This window comes from Meles meles, chromosome 21 (assembly GCF_922984935.1).
Source record: "Meles meles chromosome 21, mMelMel3.1 paternal haplotype, whole genome shotgun sequence".
NCBI classification, from domain to species: Eukaryota; Metazoa; Chordata; class Mammalia; order Carnivora; family Mustelidae; genus Meles; species Meles meles.
Window position 1 is genome coordinate 36,392,583 of NC_060086.1, and position 17,664 is coordinate 36,410,246.

At 49.3% G+C, this 17,664-nt stretch overlaps 1 protein-coding gene across 2 annotated transcripts in view; it reads left to right on the forward strand.

Annotated features, from left to right (window-relative positions):
* Positions 1-17,664, forward strand: part of GRIN2A (glutamate ionotropic receptor NMDA type subunit 2A) — a 370,568-nt gene that overhangs the window by 318,348 nt on the left and 34,556 nt on the right. For both annotated transcript variants that reach the window (XM_045994068.1, XM_045994069.1), the window contains exon 12: positions 11,826-12,013. In XM_045994068.1, coding sequence (XP_045850024.1) covers positions 11,826-12,013 — 188 coding nt within the window. The remainder of the gene's footprint in view (positions 1-11,825; positions 12,014-17,664) is intronic.

Consider the following 17,664-nt stretch of genomic DNA (forward strand, 5'->3'; position numbering starts at 1 on the left):
CACCATGACCTGCTTTCTGAGAGCCACCCCCCACGCTGCAAATAAAGCTTAAAAGTAACTGCTACCACATCACAGAGTGAGGGATTTTCTCCTTAAGAAAAAATCAGGAAAGCGCAGGCAGTGTTTGGAGTGGATGCGTGTTCTGTGTGTGGTTGTAGTTATTTTTTTTAAAGATTTTTTTTTTATTTGACGCCAAGATCTCAAGTAGGCAGAGAGGCAGGCAGAGAGAGAGGAGGAAGCAGGCTCCCCGCTGAGCAGAGAGCCCGATGCGGGGCTCGATCCCAGGACCCTGAGATCATGACCTGAGCCGAAGGCAGAGGCTTAACCCACTGAGCCACCCAAGTGCCCTACAATTTTTTTCTTTTTAAACTTGATTAAAACTATACTAGTGGGTTTTCAAAGCCAATCATAAAGCGTCAAAAATAGGAAAGAATAGGGGAGAGTCTAAAATGGGGTCCCAATTCTGGAAACCCAGAGATGGAGAGAGGAGGACAGAGAGAAAGAGGAGACAAAAATAAAGTACACCAAAATGTTATCAAAGATATTACCAGATGATGAGATGGTCTCCTTTTTAATCCTTGTACATGTAACAAATGTTTTTTTAATAATCTTTTTAAAAAGATTTTATTATTTATTTGAGAGAGAGAGAGAGAGAACATGAGCATGGGGAGGGAGAGAGAAAGAAGCAGACTCCCCGCTGAGCAGGGAGCCCAAGGTGGGGCTCGATCCCAGACCCCTGACATCATGACTTGAGGCGAAAGCAGACCCTTAACTGACTTAGCCACCCAGGTGCCCCTGTAGCAGGTGTTCTAGAACAAGAGTACCACTTGTGATCCTCAGGAAAAAAATTTTGTTCTGAACACCCCACTGCATTTCCTCCCGGGGCTTGCCCCGTGTGGGTACCGTTGGCGTGCTGAACCGGGGCAGGTGCAGAATCCATGCCTTGCTTTCCTCGGTTGAGCCTGTACCATTTCGCTGGACTGTTTTCACATTTAACGACTGGGAGAGATTTCCCCGAGCGAGAGAAATATTAATTAATGTAACTGTCATTGCTCTGCATTTTCATTATCCTTGGGCTGGTACTGTAGCCCCTACAGGAAAGAGCTATTTTAGAAAGCTTGCTGATACCATCTTCGTAGACCGACTTGAGAACGCCGTCCTCCGCCATCTCTCAGACATCTGTGCCCTGAACAGCCCTGCTTTCCTCCACTTTAAGGCTTGTTTTTATCTGGTGGACAGCACTAGTCCCTCTTTTTTTTTTTTTTTTAAAGATTTTATTTATTTATTTGACAGAGAGAGATCACAAGTAGGCAGAGAGGCAGGCAGAGAGAGAGAGAGGGAAGCAGGCTCCCCGCTGAGCAGAGAGCCCGACGCGGGACTCGATCCCAGGGACCCCGAGATCTTGACCCGAGCCAAAGGCAGCACTCGGCGTTTTCTTTCTCCTGGAGCTACACCACGCTCCAGAGCTCAGTGTAGCATTCTCTGTTAGCAGCTGCCGGAGAGCGTAGGTCCTGACTGTCTGCCTCCTGACTTTCCCTACGGCCTTAGCCTCGAGCCCATCTCTGAATTCCCTTAACTCACATTGCTTTATCCAGATGTTTAAACCTCATTGTGTCGCAGCTGGAAAAAGCTACGTGAGTTGCTTTGGGAACTAAGCAAGGTATTTCTAACTAACAGATAACATTTATGGGGCACTTACCTACATGCCAGATAGTGTCCCGAATGTAGTGTCTGCATTATTTAAATCTCACGGCAACCCTGGGAGACAATGACTGTGATGATTTTCCCCATTAACAAAGGAAGAATCAGGCACACAGAGAGTAAGGAGCTTGTCTGGGTCACACGTGCTCTGGGGCCCCTTTTTTTGAGCTACAAGTTAAAGTAATAAATATGAACATCCCCATCACACGGTCCAGTGAGCCGCTTTCTAATGGCCCACTAGGGTCCAAAACCCAGAACCAGTTTTATTCATACTTGAACCTTAAAATGCCTTTTGTTTCCCTTGAAAATCTTAACGCTGTTTTCAAAGGGGGCAATATTTCTCTTTCCATTGAGATGGGGAGAAGAAAGGAACCCACAGACCAAACAAACCCCCCCAAAAGGGTATATGTCTTATATCAGGCTACACATGGTTGGAAGTTCCTCCCCGAGACCACGACGGGGCATGAGCTTCCTGGCCGATTCCCTCTCCCCTGGGACTGCCTCTTCTTACCACCTGCTGAACTCACGGGGAGACTTTGAATGTATGATCTCGTTTCCTCCCGCTTTGACTCTGCCAGATAGGCCTTCTCTCCCATTTTACAGAAGAGCAAATTAAGGCTCAGGGAGCAGAGGCAGCTCATCCAAAGGTTAAGCGAGTGGGCAGAGCTGGCGTTCAAACTTAACCCAACATCTCTTTCTACCCATAAGTGCTAACTCTCTGCTTGTCCTGATGAGCAAACAGCTCTGAGAGTGTTGGATGCCTTTGTCCTGAGGCCGGGGAGGGGGCTGGACCAGAGAGGCAGGGGCGGGTAAGCGTCAGAGCTGGGATCCAAGCAGCCTCCGGCACCCGTGCCCTTAACCGCTAGGCTGTATTGCTTCTTGTTAAAAAATAAATTCTCACTGTAAAAAACCACACATACAGAAACATAAGCCTCCCTTTGACCATGACCCAATCCCAAACCACCACTCCCTCCTCGCCCCCAGCACACAGCCAGGTAGGCCCTGGTATCTGTTTGGTATTATCTGGCATTTCTCCCAGACCTCTGTTGGACGCATTTGCATACATGTCTGTGTGCACACATAACGATCAGGTCATTCCGTGCGATGCTGTCAGACTCGGAGCAGAATACCAGAGGTTGGTGTTCAATTAACAACACGCTGTGAATGGTCTTCAGTATCCGTAGGTGTGCTTTGCCCTCATTCTCTCTGACCGCGGGGACGATTTCTGTGGTTTACATGCACCCTGGTCTGTCTGACCATTTCCCTTTGCGCTCTGTGGGTCACGTGGCTGTGTTAAAAATCCGGATAAGTCCTCTGTGCAGATCGGCAAGTAGTTCTTGGCCCGATCGCAAGAAGTAGAGTTTCTGAGTCTGAGTCTTTATATACCTTCTTGAACAGCATTAGTCTTATTCGGCTGATGGACCGATTTAGTTATTTTCTGAGTGGACTCTTGGTACAGAACGTGAACTTTGGAGGGAGAAATAAGTAGCCTCAAATCCTGGTGATAATGACCAGCTGTGTGACCACTGGGAAATGAATAACCTCTCTGAGCTCTTCCCACATCTGTACAATCCTTCTCCCCTGGAATTAAACAAATTGACTTGGCGGAAAGTACTTGGCACTGTATCTTGACACATACTAGCTTTTTATCATATGTTGATTCTTTTTCCATTCTTTCTTTCATTTTCATGTTTTTTGGTCTCCGAGATGCCCCCATCCTTCAGTTCTGATGTGGGACAAGTCCAGCAGGATCACAGTCCTATGCTCTCCTATCAGCAGGACAATGTGATGCTTTCAAGCTGCACATCCTGGGTTCAAATCCCCCTCTGCCAACGTCCAGCCGCGGGACCTTGGAGAAGTTAATTAACCTCTTAGACCCCAGTTTTCCTATTCAAAAAAACGGTGCTCATTTTGGCTCCTCTGCTTAGGAGAACGTTGTAGGGTTAAATGAGGTATGCAGGGAAAAAAACATAGTGTCTGGTGCCAAGGGAACATTCGAGAAAAGTCCGAACAAACGTTTTTGAGCATTCTTTATAATACGCCATGGAATCGGCAGTAGAATGGTCAGCATGATCCCAGCCCTTGAAGAGTGTCATCTAGGGAACCCTGTAGAAAAGACTGATGTTCCAGAAGGAATCAGTACTTTCCCAATGTCTGAACATGAGTTGGAGGGTGAAGAAAAATAGCATTTGCCTAGTGCTTAACAATTCACCGAATGCACAGTCGTGCCTTCCTGCAGCCAGGGCACAGCCACGCAGGAGAGACTGTTTCCTTCCGGGCAGGTGGGGAAATCAAGGGTTATTGAGAGACACAGACTCATCCGACATGGGCAGAGATCTTAGGGCCTCAGTTTCCTTAATCTGAAAAAGTGAAAGATAGCGTTACACGAGCTACCAGCTCCTTGGACGTGATTCATTTGGGTCCAGTGTTAAACTTAACAGAATCAAAGCAGGAATTTGCTCTGTTTTTTTAAAACTGTTTCTTACTTTTGAGGTTATTACTCCATAGGCAAAGGGTGCACGGCATCTCCCATGTTTGCTTTTGTGTTCTCGCTCGCTCTCTCTCCATGAAGTCTGTCTCCCTTCCTTATTTCTTACTGTGTGTGTTCTTCTGTCTCGCCTTCCCCATCTCTCTTTCTGACTCCCTCTTTTCTCGTTCTTTCTCTCTGTCATCCTGTTTTGCTCGGTGCCTGTTTCCATCTGTATCTCTCCCTCCCTCTCTGTCTCCCTTCTCTGCCTTTCTCTGTCTCACTAAGAAGGTTCTCAGTGAAAAGATAAATATTAACCATCGGTCTTTTTTTTTTAAGATTTTATTTATTTATTTGACAGAGATCACAAGTAGACAGAGAGGCAGGCAGAGAAAGAGAGAGGGAAGCAGGCTTCCTGCTGAGCAGAGAGCCTGATGCGAGGCTCGATCCCAGGACCCCAAGATCATGACCTGAGCTGAAAGCAGAGGCCCCAACCCACTGAGCCACTCAGGCGCCCCAACCATTGGTCTTCTCTAAACCCAGTTCACAGCGACTATTACCAGTGGACGTGATCGATGCAAATTAAACTGACAACAGTTAAGAGCACACGGGGTGAAACTGGTTATTGACTAAAAACTGGTGACCCAGTCTTCCTCAGCCAGTTGGGGTCTCTACACCGTTCTGACCCAGGAGAACGGAACGTGGTGCAAATAATAACCACGCAAGAGACTCCGAATGGCAGCAGCATCAATTAGTAAATTTTGCTGTGGCCCCGACGCTGATCAGTGAGTCAGATCCTTATAAAATTTAAACACGAAGGAATCGATCCCAGTGAAAACGGTTTCCAAAAAATGCTGGAAACTATTTAGGCCATATGGGAGACATCGATTTAAGAACTAGCTTCGCTTAATGGAGTTTGTGAAACAAAAACAGAAACCCAAAACGCATCCTTGTCCGTGATTTTACAGCTGTGTCCACAAACTCGGAGTCCAAATGTGACTCCAGGCCGTTCTCTACAGCCAGTCTTAGGCCATCCTGTGCAGGCGGCGGGTGCGGTCTCTGCGCACGCCGTCTCCTCCCCAGGCAGGCGCTTCCAATGGTTGTCATGCCTCAGTGGTTACCCCTTCTTGGGCCAGTGAATGCCCTCCACCCCTTAACAGCCTTGTACCTGGGGCCTGGTGGCAGGTCTACACGGTCGCAGCTTCTGCGAGTGATGACGTCATCACTTCCGGCTTTACCCACCTAGCAGCCACCTCCACCCCCCAACCCCCCACCCCACCACGGGAGAGAGGTGTCAGTTTCCCGTCTGAAAGCTGAGAGAACCGAGACTCAGAGAGGTACCAGGGCCGGGCCTCCTTCACGGAGCTGGCACCGTGACCCGAGCCCCCTCCCGTGTCGTCCCGTCGTGCTGATCGGTTTAAATTGCTGGCTGAAGCCGTTCCCTTCTCCGCAAGGCTTTGATGTGACCTCAAAAAGTACGTTTGCTTATCATCAAAAAGATACTTAATTTTCATAACACTTTAGACCAGACTCCAAAACAGACACAGGCATGGGCACACACGCACACACACACACACACGCACACACACGCACACATGCCCGTCCACACTCCAGTTTCATTAATTCATCAGAACAAGTCAGTGTCTTGTTAAAGGCTTCTTGAATGTTAATGAATGAATAATTAATTTTAACTATATAATTAGCCTTTAAATGCGCTGAGACCCCCCAGAGAGCATCTGAAAACATGCATAAGGAGATGAAGAGCTAAAACCGGAAACTTTGGATTAGGAAATGTCAAGCTGCCCCAGGATACAAGTCCCTTTCCCTGAAGGGGGCCAGGCCTGGACTCCAGGCCCCGGGGCGGCCCTCGTGCAAGGGGACGGCCAGTTCACCCTCAGACCGCCTTGGGGTTGCGAGTGAACTTTCAGGCCATCGCACGGGTACACGAGAGACCGACTGAAGTGACAGGGTCAGACCAACACTGGGGAAAGCTAGAGTAGCTCTTGAAAGCTGTCAAAAACTCCGGCAGGTGGGGCGCCTGGGTGGCCTCAGTGGGTTAAGCCTCTGCCTTTGGCTCAGGTCCTGATCTCAGGGTCCTGGGATCGAGCCCCACATCGGGCTTTCTGCTCAGCAGGGAGCCTGCTTCCTCCTCTCTCTGCCTACTTGTGATCTCTGTCTGTCAAATAAATAAATAAAAAATCTTTAAAAAAAAAAAATCTGGCAGGAAACCACGGGGTTAACGTCGCACGGGGCGCCTGTGACTCTGATTCCTCCATTCCTCCGTACTTGGCTTCTCAGACAGGAGATTTGATTTCCCCCTCTCCTGCTGAATTACTGTCATTTTTAATCATTCGCTTTTCTTGAGGACTGCCCGTGACAGGTGGCAGGGAGTGTGACGGCACCCACGGCGCCCGCCGGGGGCTGTAGGCAGGTCTTGTTCCTGGCACAGCAGGGCACGGCTTCCTTTCGGTCTCTGGTTCTGTCCCAGCCCTGAGGCGGGGGAGCTGAGGTGTCCTCTCATTGGTCACAGATGTTCGGAGAGTAGAGTCCCCCTTCTGTGGGGAGTGGAGGCAGAGAAGGGGGCCGGGTAGGCGCTCTGTCCCCATCACTGTTCTCACACCCCCTCCTCTGAGCCTCCCCCGGCCCGTGGGAGAAGCTTTCAGCCAGTGACAGCCATGGGACATGGGCAGGAGCTGGGAAGGTGGGGACAAAGACGGTGTCCTCTTGAAAAGCAGGAGCAGGGGCACCTGGGTGGCTCAGTGGGTTAAGCCACTGCCTTCGGCTCAGGTCATGATCTCGGGGTCCTGGGATCGAGTCCCACGTTGGGCTCTCTGCTCAGCAGGGAGCCTGCTTCCCTCTCTCTCTCTCTGCCTGCCTCTCTATCTACTTGTGATCTCTCTCTCTGTCAAATAAATAAATAAATAATCTTAAAAAAAAAAAAAAGAAAAAAAAGAAAAGCAGGAGCAGGAAACTCGGAGCAGAGAAGCAGAACCGGCTTCCTTACCTGGGAGCCCCGAGCTTCCAGCCGGCTGCTGTGAGGTCCGAGGCTCCCTCTCCTGCAGGGCCCTCCTGTCATCTGGGGTGCTGCAAACCGGGGTTGGGGGGGCTGCCTATTTCCGCACTGTGGCCCGAAGCATCCCTGTCTCCCGCGAGCTCAGCTCCGGGCCCCTGGATGCCTGTGGTCTGCGTGGGACTTTGATTTCTCTTCCTTACCCTCCACCCTCAACAAGAAGCTATGGCTGTCTCTGCCTAAAGGTCTCTTGAAGGCAGGCGTAGGATGTGCAGGGGGGGGCAGGAGAAGGTCTCTGCAGGGGTGCCTCTGGACCTCCCGGGGCCGTGCACCTGTTGGGAAGGAGACAAACGAAGCTGAATGACCCATCAAAGCTCTTCAAACCCAGAGGCTTTGCTCTCCTCCTGCCTTCTTCTTCCATTTCACTGGGCTTGACTTAGAGCTGTAACCCCTAGTCTGAATTTCATAAGCAAGAGATAGAGTTGCCCTTGTTTACCCCCATAAGCCTCATGGACATCGTGGTCACAGCGGTCGTGTCTGTGGCCACTGGCATCAGACTGTGGAAGTCCAGGTGCGGCTGTGACCCCTAGAAGCTGGGTGGTGGCTTTGCGTCCCCTGATCGCTTGGGGACTCCGTTTCCTCCTCTGGCAGTCGGGATGGCGGTGGCACGGCCAGTGGGATGAGAGACTGGGTCACAGAGCATGCGTAGAACGTCGTGGCAAATGCCATGGGCATTGCTATGAAATCTGAACTCAGCTGACCACGTCTGTGTGTTTTGAGCATTTGTTTCGTGCCAGGCTTGTGCTCACGTCTTACTTACATAACTTCTCTTCACTCCCTCTGAGGGCAGAGATGCTCTGCCCCACTTTGCAGAGAGAAGACTGGGGCTCAGAAACACAGGCTCCTTGCTCCAAGCCTTTGACCACAGAGCCCTCTGTTGAGGACAGCAGGGCCCTCTGTGGAGAACATCAGCCAGTCTTAGTTTCTTCTTTAACGAGGGGAACATTGTTCTTCCCGTTGAAAAGAGGAGGTGGATTTTTGGAGTCAGAGCGAGGAGGTGACCCAGAGCCCTGCCCCCCGAGCCTTCCCCGCTGCTGTCCCCTTAAGGAGCCACCAGCCATGTGTGACCATTTATGTCAGAATCTAAATGAATGCAATGAAATAAAATTAAAACCTCAGTTCCCCATTTGCACTAACCACATTTCAAGTGTGTGATAACCGTATTAGCATAGATATAGAGCATTTCTTCCAGAAAGCTCCGCCAGACAGAGTCTAGCAGTACAGAATTCAAAAGCCATACCGAGGACCTTCAGGCTGCCTCGTGGGGCCTCCTCTGCTCAGAGACAACAGAGGAAAATATTAGTAATAACAATCGTATGTCTCCCTACTGGACCCTCGTTTGTAAAGCACTGTGCAGACAAGTCGTTTCTATCAGAGGGGGCTGTGTAAGCCCCAGGATGTTTCTGAACATGCACTCGGAGCTCTCTAGAATCATTGATGAGGGAGAGAAACCCCCATCCCATGGCCCCGAGGTTTCCTTCATGAACTGTCCTCATTTTGGTTCTGATGCGGCCCCAAGACCAGAGTCAGCCCGTGGAGGGAAGAACCCACTCGTGACCCTTCCTGGCCACCAGCCCACCCCAGGCACACCTGTGTAATTGCTTCTCTCATGTCTTTGGTGATGGCCTTCCTTCCTTTTGCAGACTCGGTTCCCAGAGAAAACTTGCTGTTTTCTTTCTGCCCATCTGGCTGTATCTCAGCTCAAGTGTATTTTGTCAGGAGATACGGTAGTGACGTGCAGAGATCTGTGCCTGGACGTAGATACTGACGTAAGCCGGGGCTGGGCGGTGCCGGTGCTGGGTGCAGCTTTAGGATTCCATCCCAGACACGCCTCCATGGCTGGTGGGTTAACAGGTGAGGGAAAGGTCTTACCGCAAGAATCCAAACAGAAGGCCTGAACATTTGAATGGCTCTGTGCACATGTATGTGTGTGTTAGTTTATTTTTTGAGGAACGAAGAGAAGGGAGTGGGAAGGTCTCCGTCAACCCAGGCTCCCGGCATCTCCGTGGCAACTTGGATAGGTTGAGGTATGGATGTTGCAAGCACCTAAGCTTCATCGAGAGGACACAGACCACCTGTGCCCTGAAGTCTTTGGGAAACACGTAGCATCCGGAGCCTCAGTTTCCCTGGTGATAGTCATAGAAGGTGACTGCTGGCTCGCGGAGTCAGAGTCGCACAGCTGGTTGAGTATCGCAGCGGGCCCGCAGTGAACACTTCATCTCACAGATGACAAAGCGGCCATTCGTGAGAAGGAAGGGACTTTCCCGAGGTCCCACCATCATCCAAATCTAGAGTAGAAACCAGATCCAGATCCCCTCTCCGGCTCCCCCAATTGCTCCTGTCACGCAGGCCCCGCCGTCATACACAAGCTGCTTTCAGCTCCCCATTCCGCGTTTCCACAGCTCTCAGTGTTGCTGGCTGTCCAGAAGGCTGTTGTTGGTTCTGGTTTACCATCACCATTCACGAGGCTTCGTTTCCTTCCCCGTCCCACCTGGACGATCTGATCTCCTTTTAAAACTCTCCTGGGATAACGCCGAGCCTCCAGGGCTCCAGCCTTGGGAGACAGGCTGCAGAGGCTCTGTGTTGGTGAGATGGGCCTTGGAGTCTCGTCCATTCGTCTCTCACCATCACAGACACAAAAACATGAAAATGACGCATGTAGCCATAAACATTCCAAATAGTTTTGTTCCCATCGGGAGGCCTTCAGCAGCTGTCTCAGAAAGGATGCAACATTTTATCTCCTCTCCCTGCCACTTTTATTTTTCTTCGCTTCGCTGTTTTATGTGTTCTTGTTAAAGAAAGCAAAGCAGTAAAGTTGAGAAAGTACCAGGACACTGAGTAATCTCCGTTTTAGCTTTCCTGCCTCCTTTAGGTTGTCCGCCCCCTGTCCCTACCTAGTTCCGAGCCATCCATCCCCATGCGCGAGGGCGATCACTTTAGCCTTTCGAAATAACTCTGGAGGTTGGAAACAGTACTCAGGCCCACTGATAGTGACCTGGGTAACGACTGAGTCACAGCCATGCCTTTTGGGGGATGATTTGATGCTTGCCTTTTGGGCGTGCAGACCAGGAAGGGCCATGCAGGACTTCTGAGATAGTAACGCTTGATGCCTTATTCTGCATGCTTTCCAGGACGTACACATGTGTAAGAATTTATCCCATACTTTATTACACATGCCTAATACATTAATAAAAATAAACACATCAACAAAGGGAAAAAAAGCACTCTGTCTGGACATGGATGTACATTCACTGTGTGCGGTCTGGAACAAGCAAAGAAGGCTTGGGGGGTTGAAACAAGGACGCAGTGTGGCCCACGGGCCCATCGGTGTTTGTAAATAACGTCTTATGGGCACAGAGCTCAATTCATTCATTCATGGGTTCTTTAGGGCTGTGTCTGTGTTCAGTCTTCATTTCCTAGGTCTACCGTAACAAACTGCCACAAACGGGGAGGCTTATGCAATGGGAATTTCCAGTCTCATGGTTCCGGAGGCTGGGAGTCTGAGAGGAAGGTGACAGGAGGTATCTGCTTCTGGGAAGGCACGAGCGCAGCCTCTGTTCCTGTCTACACTCCCAGCTTCCGGTAGTTGCTTGGCTGATGGCTGTCTTTAGGTCCAGCCTTCTCGGTGGTGGTGGTCTCCCTGCATGTGATGGTCCATGGTCAAGTCTCCCCTTTTTTTTCTCATAAAAAATGAGAACATCAGTCACGTTGGGTTGGAGGCCTCTCCTTCCCCCGTGTGACCTCACGTGCGCTAATGACATCTGCAATGACCCGATCCCCAAATAAAATCCTATTCTGAGGGGCCGGGGGCTAGGGCTGCAACACACGAATTTGGGAGGAACACGGGTCAGCCCAGAACAGCAGCAGAGCGGAGGAGCTGTGATACAGACCGTACGGCCCACAGAGTTTATACTCTTGTCTTTACAGAAAAAGTGTGCCAACCCAGTTCTAAAAGGGGTGTGTGTGTTGCGCACGCGTGCGTGAATAAGAAATTTGGAAGGCTCTTCCCCAATGCGTTAGCAGAGACTGCCTCTGAATTATGGAATTATGAGGCAATTTACATTTTAATTGTGGTTTTGATATGTTCCATATTATTTGGGTTTCTAAAATTATGATGTCGTCGTTTCTTGTAATGTAAGTCGATCGTAAACATGTTTCGGTGGGGAGGAGGACATCGATCCTCTGCACTCGCTCTCCCTTCCCGCCCCCTCCACCAAACTCTCCTGTACCTTTGTTTTGGTCTGATGCAAACCTTTTAAGTAGGCCGCCGTCCTCTACTGTTGGGACTGCTAAGGGCAAACACCGAGCAGACCAGCAAATTCAACTGTTTACTCACTTGGGCATCAGGATTCTTCATGTCTTTATTTAGCTGCCTCTTGCAACTTGGGAGAGAAAAGGTTCTGGCTTTTATCTCGTCATTAAAAATAGATCCTTTGATGACGAGGGCATGGGGCGGCCATGAGTCACCCTGTAAAAGTGTGAAAGAAGGTGTGTGGTTCTGGATCGGGCCTCGGGAGCTGGGCCCCAAAATGGTACCCTGCCATCCCCATGACTCCCTGTTATTTATTTATTTTTCTGTCATTGCAGGAAACTGGACGCTTTCATCTACGATGCGGCGGTCTTGAATTACAAGGCCGGCAGGGATGAAGGCTGCAAACTTGTGACCATCGGCAGTGGGTACATCTTTGCCACCACTGGTTACGGAATCGCCCTCCAGAAGGGCTCGCCTTGGAAGAGGCAGATTGACCTGGCCCTGCTCCAGTTTGTGGGTGATGGTAAGCCCTTGGGTGACCCCCGCTGACTTTCAGGGGACCCGACACCCTCGCACTCTCTCTCGGCTTTCCACGGGTCTTTGTGTCCTGCCTTCACTCACTATTTATTGGGTGCCTCTCGCATGATACCATGGTTTTTTAGGCTGCTTATAATGGAGACCAATTTTAGACAACGAAGTTTTCAAAAGAAACTTATTTTAAGGACGCAGAAGCGTCTATCTCAGTGAATTTAGGAAAGTGTTGAGCAGATAGGTTTGGGAGAAAAATCAGGAGCTGGAGCAATCTTGGGCCTTGACAGCAGGAATGCGTAGGTCCTGTCCTAGAGCAACAGTTCTCAGCGGGGGCCATTTTGTCCCCCTGGGGGGGCACTAGGCTCTGTCTGGAGACATTTTTGATTGTCATGATTAGGAGGCTGTTTGCTACTGGCATCTGGTGGGGAGAGGTCAGGGATGCTGGCAAACATCCTATAATGCCCAGGACGGCCCCTTCTCTCAAAACAGAATTCTCTGACGCCCAGTGTTAGTAGCCCTGGGGTAGAGAAATCATGACGTTACACGACTAGGCTCCGGTCCTAAGCTCTGTTCTCTAAGATCTAAAATTCAAATTCCAGTGGGAGGATTCCTGATGCCTTGTGAACCAAAGACTCTTTCCTGGACCTGCCAGGAATACAGGAGAGGCGATCTCTAGGGAAGGAATATGAGCAGAAATCCTGTGGCTTCCCACTCTAGTCTGCCTGCTTCTCCTGCCAAAACACCGTTTCCACCCCCATGGGTCTTATAGTTTGCGGGGACTCTGGTGTTTATGGATCGGTATGGGTGATAGGGCGGACCAAGTCTCCGGCAGCACGGCCCTCTGCTTCCTAGCTGGTGATCTCACTGCCTGGAGTTCCATGACATGGTTTTCAGGTTCTTGTCCTGGCTCGAATGGCCTGTTGGTTTCCCTCTGAATTGCCGACACTGAGGCAGGAAAAGCAAAGCCAGCAGAAATGGCAGGTTAACGCTGAGAACGTGAGTAAGCGTGAGTGGGCTACCAAAGCTCAGGCCCAGGGCAGACGCTGCATTCAAGGACAGCTGGAGGTCACGTTCAGAGATGGTTGCAGCATAGGCCGTCCCTCCTGGAGCCCGGAGAGGAGACCCGGCAGCCACCGTGGTCAGATGCAACACTGTAAGGCCCAGACGTTCCTGTGCAGTGTGATAGGGATTTGAACGAGGTGCATATTTCCTTGCAACTTTTCCTTCTCTCTCGGCTCCCAGAATGAAGCCCTGGATGCTCAGAGTGCCATCAAAACATCTAAATGTGTTTTATATTTAACTCCCAAATAAGAACATCTGATCCTCCAAACTCCCCGTAGGGCATTTGTACCTTCTTCTGATCCTGAGCCATGTTCTCTGTTGTGTAAGAGTGATTTGTGGCTGCGTCGGTCAGCTCTGGCTGTGAAATCTGAGAGGCGTACCCCACTAGGCGTTTATTTTGCTCGTGGGAGGGCAGGTGGAGCGGAGGAGCTGTGTGTCGGGCTGCGGTGGCCTTGGTGGCTCCAGGCCCCGCTGTGCCCCTGGGGATCAAGTGCGCTGTCTGCTCTGTATGCGTTTATTCTGGGGCTCTGGCCAAAAGGGCAGGAGCCTCCTGGGAGAAGCTCTTTTCTTGCCTGTGTCCCAGGCACAGAGGAGGAGACCCAACTGTACAGGGTACATTTCGAGTCTCTGCTTTGCCGAGGTCACATCTCCCAACACCCTTCTGTCTAAAGCAAGTCAGATGGCCCAGCCGGGGTCAAGAGATCAAAGGTGTGCTCTGCCTTTTATGGGAGGGCTTTGGAGTTACAGGACAAGGGGTGTGGACACCGCAAGGGGCGAAGAGTTGGGACCATTTCCTCCACCCACCAGGCTGGTCACCCACGTCCCGTTCCACAGGGTGAACTAGTCAACGAATGAGAGTCTTGTTTCCATCAGTACATACCACAAAATCCTGAACCTGTCCTGATCTGATAACGGGCCACTGAAGGACTGAGTGCAAAAACACATGCTCGGATGAACAGGGGGGGTCGAGAGAGATTTTATTTGACAGGACACTTTTAAACGTGGTGGACAGCTGTCAAGTAAGTGAGTTCTAACGCTCCTCCTCCTGGGGCTCCTTGCTGTTACTCTGACAGCATCTGCTCGGGAACAGCAGCATATTTAGGGAGAAGGATGGGCCAGTCCCCATCCTGGGTATGTTACTGGGATTCGTTATTATTCGTAATAACTGTATGAAGTGCCGTGTTGCTTCTGCACGTTTTACAGAGGAGGAAACGGAAGCGCAGAGGGCTTGCTTCCTGTAAGGGGCAGAGCCTCTCCTGCAGGGCCCTTACTCGGGAAGTGGGTCAATTATGTAAAACTGCTTCAGTGAATTCCCTAGGTTGCCTATGGAAGTTAGCTACATAGATCCTCTAGGAAGGAGTAATTTAGTGTCTGTCTGAACTAAATCTATTGTCCCACTGAGAGATATGTCTGTGAAGGGGGTAATCTTTCTTAGCCTCTGTTGACTCATTGGTAAATGAGCGTATGCAGAAATAGTTACCTGATAAGTTTCATGTCAGGATGAAATGAGAGGATACATGGAAAGAGCTTAGCTAAGCACAGCAACTGAAAATAGAAATGGTTTAATAAATGTTGGCTATGACGGTCATCTCCATCATCATCATCATCATCATGACCGTCACCATCATTACCGTCATGGCATCGTCACCAACACTACCACAGTCATCTTCACCATCATCACCATTAACACCACCATCAGCATCACCGTCATCACCGTCGTTATCACCACCACTATCATCATCGTCATCATTACCACCAGCATCGTCTTGGCCAACATCTTCACCACCATCATTATCACCATCACCATCACCAACATCATCACCACCACCAGCTCCATCAGCACCACCACCATCATCACCAACATCATCATATGATCATGAGCATCGCCATCAGCAGCAGCATCATCATCTTCATCATCATCACCATCACCACCACCATCATCACCATCTTTATCACCAGCACCATCAGCATCACCACCGTCACTGCCATCATTATCACCATTTTCAGCAGTAGCAGCATCAGCATCAGCATCATCACCAGCAGGATCATCACCACCGTCTTCATCGTTACCATTCTCCACCTCAGCCTCCTCATCGTTGTCCATCCACAACTCCAGTGCTCAGTAGAGCCTACTTAGTGTTGTGTTGGCGATAAAAGTATCATGGAAACAAGCTTTGTTTTGCTGGGCAGAGTTTTTATTTGCCTCTTTGTGGCAAATTAAAAAATACAAAGTAAAGGTCCCAGATAGTCCGGAAGTGCGTTCCTTGTACTAGCAGAGAACCTAGATTCTTACACATCTCTTCAGCACTCGCGCATCGCTTCCCTGGTCGGACTGTAGGGATTGGGAGACGTGTCTTCTCAGCTTCATCTTTAGAGACCATCTGGAAGCAAAGACTTGGGAGAGAAAATGACGTTGCTCCAGGGGGCGTCTTAAGTTAATGTTCCCGGAAAGCCATGTCCAATTCTGAATGTGTCTCTAGGAGTAAATACATGAATTAACACAGCTGCATCGATATTTCACTTATCTTACGCAGCTTCAGCAGGATTAATTATGCTCTAAAATTAGACCTGTAAAGAGCACAGTGCTAAGCAGTACCTCATTATTATTCATCCTCCAGAATGGAGTGTTTATCTCTTGTTATAGAGTAGCTTTGGTGGACGATTACGAGTCTAATGAGTGTCAAAAGTGTAAAAAAATTTTCCTAATGAGCTGTGTAAATATAACCTTTGAGTAGAGTGTTTGGTTATTGGAGGAACCTCTTACATGAAGCCCGCCAGGCATTTCCCCAGGAAAAGGACTGGTGATTTCCCTTAAGGGGTACACAGGATCCCAGTTAAGACCTGACCTTGCCTTTTCCTGTCTAACTGTTGTGTCCCTTCTGAGACCATGGAGGGCACCATGGGGATCTTTGGTTCTCAGTACCTCAGTAACCACACTCATGGATACTCTTCAGCATTGATCATCAGAATCCAGTATTTACTGACAAACCTACTTTTCTAGGCACTGATGTTCCAAGAGGGGGATGTCGTGGTCTTTTTACTCTCTCCTTCAAGAACTTGCAGTCCTGTTGGTTGGCAATATATAAACTTTAAATAGCTCATCTCAAAATAACATATTTATAATCATTTATATATATGAATCTGTATATACATACAAATAGATATTCTTAGGTGTCTTGGATAGGTGAGAGAGGAGTCAAAAAGAAATATGGGATATAGGGAGTTTTAATGGAAGATGAAAAGGCAGAATAGGTCATAAGGAAAATGAGTATACTAAGAGTTCAGTGGAGAAGAGACTGGGCTAGAGTTCGTAGAGCGTCATTCATTAATTCATCCAGAAACCAGCAAATCTCTCTTGAGTACCTGGTATGTCCCGGGCACCCAAGAGGTGTCACTTGATGAAGAACATAGAGAATGAGTCAGTCTGGGACCTCAAAAAATGGCATTTCTGGCTTCAGAGGCGAGGTTAAATGAGATCTGTTAGGTCCCATCAATCTCAGGGATTTTGTAGTTTTTTAAAATGTGATCCTGGGATTTGAAGAGACAGAAGGAAGATCATAGAGGTTAAAGCCCTTTTGGTGTGTAGAGGCCAGCAAAAAGATAGAGAACAAGGTTATATAATAATATTCAGCAGCAAGCGATGCTGAGGAGAAGGAAGGAAACCATTGTTTTTGTACCTGTACTCAATGGCCCGGCATGATGCCAAGTAACGCACAAATATTCTTAGCAACCCTTCGTACGGTATTCTGGGGGTACATCTTACTGTTTCCATGTTGCAGAGCAGAAAAATGGGGCTCCATTGGGTTAAGTGAGCTACTGCAGAACTTTCAAACTTCGGTGTCAATGGGAATCCAGATCGGGGGGATCGTGTCAACCGACGGATTCTGTTCCAGTCCCTCTGGAGCGGGGGAGCCCAAGTTTCTGCATTTCTCCCATCCAAGTACTAACCAGGCCCGACCCTGCTTAGTTTCCGAGATCAGAGGAGATCGGGCGCGTTCAGGGTGGTATGGCCATAGACGAGTTTCTGCATTTCTAGCAAGCTCTAGGGGATGCTAATGCTGCCGGTCTATGGATGACACCCTGTATGGGTTGTTGTGTGGTTTTTTTTTAAGATTTTATTTATTTGACAGAGACCACAAGTAGGCAGAGAGAGGAGGAAGCAGGCTCCCTGCTGAGCAGAGAGCCCGACGTGGGGCTCCATCCCAGGACCCTGGGATCATGACCTGAGCTGAAGACAGAGGCTTTAACCCACTGCGCTACCCAGGCGCCCCCTTGCATGGGTTTTTACAGCTCACGGAACGCTGATCTGATCTGATCGTCTTTCCATTAAACCATGCTCTGGGGAAAAATCTTGGTTGCTAGTGGTCAGATCACCTTAGCTATAAATAATACGCTCTAGCCCAGAGAAGCATTTAATCTTCCTCTTTGTACTCTGCCCGGTTTTCATGGTTGTTGGTTTATTTTTAAGCACAGAAATACATTACTTGCCCCTGGTAGCTCATCTGAATTCACAGAACAAATCCAATCAAACATATGTATGTATCATATATCTTTATAACTTACCGACACACCACATTCTGC